The sequence below is a fragment of the Amaranthus tricolor genome, chromosome 4 (assembly GCF_026212465.1).
Source record: "Amaranthus tricolor cultivar Red isolate AtriRed21 chromosome 4, ASM2621246v1, whole genome shotgun sequence".
Taxonomy (NCBI): Eukaryota; Viridiplantae; Streptophyta; class Magnoliopsida; order Caryophyllales; family Amaranthaceae; genus Amaranthus; species Amaranthus tricolor.
Window position 1 is genome coordinate 19,593,241 of NC_080050.1, and position 6,823 is coordinate 19,600,063.

The following is a 6,823-nucleotide window of genomic DNA, read 5'->3' on the forward strand; positions in this document are numbered from 1 at the left end:
AAACAAACTCAACTTGCTTCACTCGAAGCTTCTCTAACAAGGCCAATTCTCTTTCTCTTTCTCTTTCTCTTGCTTCACTCGAAGCTTCTCCGATTCTCTAGCTTCACTTAAAGCTTTTCCAATTCTCTAGCTTCACTCGAAGCTTTCTAATTCTCCCCTAGACTTACCCAAGTCTAGTTACAACAATTCTCTCAAAAACCCTTTACAAAGGATAAATTTCTAAAGATAAAATTAAAAAGTTGCACAAGAAAATATTATAAATTAATTGGTAAATTTGGAAAAAAATATATTTGTTGTTAATTTTATTCTCTCTCTCGTATGGATTCTTAGGCTCATACGCATGTATTTTTAAGAATAAACAAGTCCTCTATTTATAGGAATTTATGTAGCTAGTAAAAAGCGAATAACTACCCGTTCCTAACTTATTCATAATAAAAAGGAGATTTAAGTGGATCTTAGATCTAAAGATTAAAAACTCGCGGTTAATCTCTTAATAAAAATAAATAGGTGAAAGCTTTATTCTAAAGTAATAAGTCACGGTTTCTTTTTTTTAATAATAGACAAAGTAATTTTATCACTTAATTAGATCCAATATAAAAGCCTATATTTAAGGAAAAAAATGAGGAGAGAAATATTCCCCTCTTTAGAAAGTACACGGTTATTTTAAGGTGGTTTAAAAATATTTTGCCAATTAACTTAATTAATAAATAGTGCAAAAAATTAATTTTAACTAATACATCAATAGAAAAATCAGAAAAATTAAATTAATAGAAATTCCAGCTAACGTAACTTCTCCAGATACCAGTCTGGGAACAATGTACTGTCTCCATTTTTCAGTAACGTCAGATCATCAAACTTGGGAACTGTAGATCTCCTGTCTACATTTGACATCCTAAGCGATATACCATTTCTAACTTTATTGGATCCTTTGACATGTACAATGTTGTTAGACTAAGTCATAGGCACTATTAACGATTTTAATCATGACCGGATTATCGACCTACATACAATCTCTAAAATACATTTGTTCATATAAAGTGTAGTCATCATCAAAACCTAAGAAACTTTTAAACAAACTTAAAAAAATAGAGTAAAACCAATGTCATAGAGCATGCCCGAGATTAAAGCTACTCTATATAGCTTAGTAAATCAACTCGTTACAATATAATTTACGAAGTATATAACAAACAGATTACTCTAATATTCAGAACAACATAAGCATAATCAGAGCATTTAAATTAATTCATAAAAGTTCATTGCTTATGTCTTTAATAAATCTAAAACTAAACAACACATATACTAAGATTCTTTGTGTTACCAATTTAGAGCAGATAAAATTGTAACTAATCAGAGCATATATTCAAGAATTTTATCAGAGCATACATTCAAAATTAAATATAAATAGATTGAAGCATAAAGCCTGAACATAATATTATCAAATCAAATCATCAGAGCAAATCTATACTTCCTTACTTCAACAAGTTCCAGTTGTAGAGCCTTTTATCCAAACTAAGTTAGAGCACATCAAAGTATATTGTCAAAGTATATTACTCGGAGCATGTAATATCAGAGCTTTTCATTTTTTAATTTACCAGAACATCATAATATATATGTTAATCAGAGCTTCATAATGTAGCTCTAACATTTTAAGAGCTAATCAGAACATCAAAGCATACTACTTTCCTTAGGCAAAACAAGAAGATGGTTTTGAACTAATTCATAACTCAAACATAACATTTAAGTTTGTGCAATTATTCCCCCTTTTGACATCATTCAAAAAGGAGAAGTGCTTTCATACCACAGCACTAACTATATAAGTATAGCAATTAAAAAGGTAAGCAAGTAAAAGCAGTGATGAAAAGCAAATACTGAATGATGTAGTCAAAATATGCAATTTTAATTGACACAGACCATAGTGCAGTAGAAAAAGAATTGTATCATATTACATTGTGTACCCATAGTGGTACACCCAAAAATATTATGATAAAATTGTTTGTTGGATAGAGTGAAGTATCATGAGAAAAATATGATAAGGAAATGGACAAACAGTAAGGTCATCTTCGTTTACATATTCAGTTTGTACCTCCACTGTGTCAAGCTTTGCACTGAGACGAGTCTCCATTTGTGTAAGCTGATCAGAGAACGATGCAAAAATAACACACACTTCATCCTGGAAAGAATGAAATTGAGACTAAGGAACCTGCAATTTATTAAGGAGGGGATCGGCAGAAATTGAGAGATTTGCAAATTCAGTAAAACCAAGATCTCGTGAGTTAGGTGTATTTGTTGGTGGTGGTGTACATGGAATAGGTGAAGGTGGTGGTGATGGATTGTGCGGTGAAGGTGGTGCATCAGGTTTTGGTGAAGGAGGAGTTGTCTGTTGAGGCTCACAGGAGGTGTGTGTGAAGGAGTCATCATCTAAACTAACCACAGGACGCTTCCTTTTTGAAGCAAGTCTAATACTTTTTCTTTATTTGACAACGGGCTCCTTCTTAGTTGGCATCCTGACTTCCTCATCACTAAAAGTATCATCATGTGGTTCCTCACCTTCCTCTTCTTTAGAAGTTTCCCCCTCACTTCCAGCATCTTCCTGTTCCCCTTTGAAACAGCCTCTACCTCATCATTTGTGGCAGATGGAACAGGCTACTGATCCTCTTTTTCCTTCTTCTTTTTCATCTTCTTTTTCTTCTCTCTCATTCTGTCCTTTTTCTTTTTCTTCTTCTGAATTTACTTCCTCGACATTCTCATTGATAATTTCCTCCAAAATCCCTTTTTCTGAAACTCTTAGGTGCAAATTGTTAAGGGATTTGGCACCTATTTTGTTATTGGGACTCATTGGGAGGCATCATCTAAAGCTTTCCTTGTTCGATTCTTTTCACCAGCCAAAATTGCTAAACAACGCAATGGCATCTTTTCATTCCATCAAGAAGATGGTGAAGCATTATATAAGGCTTGGGAAAGATATAAAGGGATGCAAAGGAAGTTTCCGCACCATGGAATCCCAAACTGGCTCGTAATTCATAATTTTTACATTGGTATCAGGGAAGAGATACAGATTTCAATAGATGCTGCAGCTGGAGGAACATTGATGGCTAAAACCCTTGAGTTAGCCAAGCAGATAATCGAGGAAATGTCCTTAAACTTTTATTGGAGAGATAAAAGGAATAACAAGAAAGGTGGAAAATATGAAGTGGATGCACTACTTGCCATTCAAAATTACATCCCAGCATTGGCAAGGAGGATGGACCAGTTGAGTGCAGGGAACACATTGAAGGCTTGTCAAGTATGTAGAATCCAAGGTCATTCCTCGTCAGAGTGTGTAGCAGTAGAATCGTCATCAAGCCAACAGGTTAATGCAGTGTATAACCAAGGGAAGCCTCCATTCAATCCATACTCCAAAACCTACAATGAAGGTTGGAAGCATTATCCCAACTTTTCATAAAAACCCCAATGCATAATTGAACCCACCATCATATCACCAACCTCCACCGACATATAACCTACAACCTTAAGGGTTTCAGAGCCCTCCACCACCGAACCCACCGCAGAAATTAAATTTGGAGTCCATGAGGGAGAACTTCATTGCCACTAAGTTTAAGAATAATGCTGATACTTCTAGTGCCATCCCACAGATTCAAGTACATAACAAAATCATTGACAATCAGATGGCATAGATGGCGCAACAACTGAGCAACCTTTCTAAATCCAGTGGATAGCTTCCAAGCAACACCGAGAAAAATCCCTTTCGGGCATATATATGCAACTATACTAAGAAGCGGCACCACCTATGATCCTCCAACCATGGTTGTTGTTGACAATGAAGAATAAGAGATGGTAGTAGACTAAGAAGCACCTAATGAGGGGGAAAATGAGAAACAACCAGTGCCTCCCCCAGAGAAGAAGAAGGAGCCCACCACTGATGTATATGTACCTCTTATTGCTTTTTCCCACAAAGATTAGGGCGTCGCAAGCTTGAAGAAAAATATGGGAAGTTTTTAGAAGTTTTAAGTAAGCTTGAGATCAACATTCTCTTCATCGATGCTATCAAGAAGATGCCTTCTTATGCCAAGTTTCTAAAGAAGGTGTTATCTAACAAAAGGAAGCTACCAGAAACAGGCGTAGAAACGCTAAGAGCGGAATGTAGTGCTATCTTAGAGTGCAAGTTGCCGAAGAAAGAAGCTGACCCCGGGAGTTTCACCATTCCGGTCAAATTTGGTGAAGTTTTAGTCAATAAAGCACTTGCTGATTTGGGAGCTAGTGTGAGTATCATGCCGCTATCTGTATGCAAGAGGATCAATGCTGAGATCAAGCCAACAAGGATGTCTTTGCACCTAGCTGATAGATTGGTAAGATTTCTAGTCGGAGTTGTTGAAGATTTGCCAGTTCAAATAGGGATGTTCTATGTCCCTTGTGATTTTTTAAGTATGTATATTATTGAAGATCACGTCATACCTATCATTCTTGGGAGAGATATTTTAAGATTGCACGGGTTGTTTTTGATGTATTCAATGGCATGCTCACATTGAATATCTTGGGGGAGAACATTAAGTTTCATCTTCCCTTAATGATGAAAAGGCCCGTTGATGAATCACTGTGTAGAGCAGAAATAGCAAGGGTTAAGATTATGCACCCATAGTACGATGACCCTTTGAGCTCAATTTTAGAAGGAGTTAAGGATGGAAGATGCTCACAGGCCGCAAGTTTGAGGAAGCTATTATATGAACCAGATTTCTAAACGGAATCAGTGAAGGAAATAGTTTTGCAGGCTTCTATGACGGTTAAAGAGAAGAGATCTTAAACCCCTTCCTTCTTCATTAAAATATGCTTATTTAGCTGAAAATGAAACTTATCCAGTAATTGTTAATGCTGAGCTAAATAATACCCAACTTGACCAATTGATTGCATTGATTAAAAATTTCAAGAGTGTCATAGGGTATTCATTAGATGATATCACGAGTATAAGTCCATCTTTTTGCATGAATAGAATATTTTTGATGATGATCATGCCACATTTATAGAACCTCAAAGGAGATTGAATCTTAATATGAAAGATGTTGTGAGAAAAGAGGTTTAGAAATTACTTGACGTAGGCATAATCTACCCTATCTCTGATAGTAGGTGGGCTAGCCCCGTACAGGTAGTACCCAAAAAGGGTGGCATGACCCTTATAAAGAATGATAAGGGTGAGTCAGTATCCACTAGAACATTTATGAGTTGAAGAATGTGCATAGATTACAGAAAATTGAATTAAGCAATCCCAAAAGATCCCCTTTGCCTTTTATAGATCAGATCTTGGAACGTTTGGCAAACCATTCATATTTTTCCAGATCCCTATCCATCTAGATTATCCGGAAAAGACACTTTTTTTTGTCCTTGTAGGACCTTTGCATGTTGAAGGATGCCTTTTGGTCTCAGCAATGCCTCGCCACGTTCTAACGATGCATGATGGCCATTTCTCTGATTTTAATGAGAATTTTATGGAAGTATTCATGGATGATTTTTCTATGTATGGAACATCTTTCGATGCATGCTTAAGTAACCTCAAAAAATTGCTTCGTAAGTGCAAGGAGACCAACCTCAACCTAAATTGTGAAAAATGCCATTTTATGGTATGACAGGGTGTAGTGTTAGGTCATGTTATCTCCAACAGGGGCATTGAGGTAGATAAAGCGAAAGTAGAGGTTGTAGAGTGTTTGCCTCCTTCCTCTAAAGTTAAGGGAATAAAAAGCTTCCTTATTCACGCTGGTTTTTACCGAAGGTTTATCAAGGATTTCTCCAAGATTTGTAAGCCTCTAACTGAGCTTCTCGCAAAAGATGCCCCGTTCTTGTTTACTAACGATTGCCTTGAAGCTTTTAACAGATTGAAACAGGCTCTTATCTCTGGTCCTATTATCCAACCACCAGATTGGAACCTCCCCTTTAAGATTAGGTGCGACGCAAGTAATAATGCAATAGGGGCTGTTTTGGGTTAGAGAAGGGATGGCAAGGTGCATGCCATATATTATGCAAGTAAGACATTAGATCCAGCTCAGATGAATTATGCAACAACAGAGAAGGAACTTTTAATAGTTGTGTTTTTGCCATAGAGAAATTTAGGCCTTACATGTTAGGTTCAAAGGTGATTGTCCACACCCATCATGAAGCTTTCTAGTACTTGATGACAAAGAAAGATGCTAAGCCTCGCCTAATTTATTGGATTCTCCTACTGCAAGATATTGATTTAGAAGTGAAGGATAAGAAGGGTGCGGAGAATGTTGTTGCTGACCACTTATCCCGACTAATTCCTGATGATAGCGCGAGTTTGGAAGCTCCAATTGATGATTCATTTCCAGTTCAGTGTCTCTTAGCTGTAAGTATGACAAGTGTTCCATGGTATGCTGATCTAGCTAATTATCTAGCAGGTGGAATCATTCCCGATGGATACTGATCTCAGTAGAAAAGGAAGTTTTTCTATGATATCAAGAGACACTTTTGGGAGGACCTGTTCTTGTATAGACTGTGTGTTGGTAGTGTAATTAGAAGGTGTATTCCACAAGAATAAGTAGCCTCTATTATCTCACATTGTCACGATCTGCCCTGCGGAGGTCATGCTGGTACCTCGAAGACTGCTGCAAAAATTCTTCACTGTGGTTTTTATTGGCCTTCTCTATTTAAAGATACACATGCCTTTGTCAAATCCTGCTACATATGTTAAAGAACAAGGAATATTTCAAGAAGAAATGAAATGCCGTTCAACAACATCCTAGAAATTGAGGTTTTTAATGTATGGGGAGTGGATTTTATGAGACCATTCCCATCCTCCTATGGGAATAGGTATATCTTC

The 6,823-nt window shown here is 36.7% G+C and overlaps 1 protein-coding gene across 1 annotated transcript; it reads right to left on the reverse strand.

The window, feature by feature from the left end:
• Window positions 1-780: 780 nt before the first annotated feature.
• On the reverse strand, window positions 781-2,836 carry LOC130810823 (uncharacterized). Its single transcript, XM_057676948.1, has 5 exons — window positions 2,648-2,836; window positions 2,483-2,590; window positions 2,201-2,377; window positions 2,048-2,131; window positions 781-951 (listed from the first exon to the last, which is right to left on the reverse strand). The coding sequence occupies exons 1-5, from the start codon at window positions 2,834-2,836 to the stop codon at window positions 781-783; spliced, it is 729 nt and encodes a 242-aa protein (XP_057532931.1).
• Between the last annotated feature and the right edge of the window lie 3,987 nt (window positions 2,837-6,823).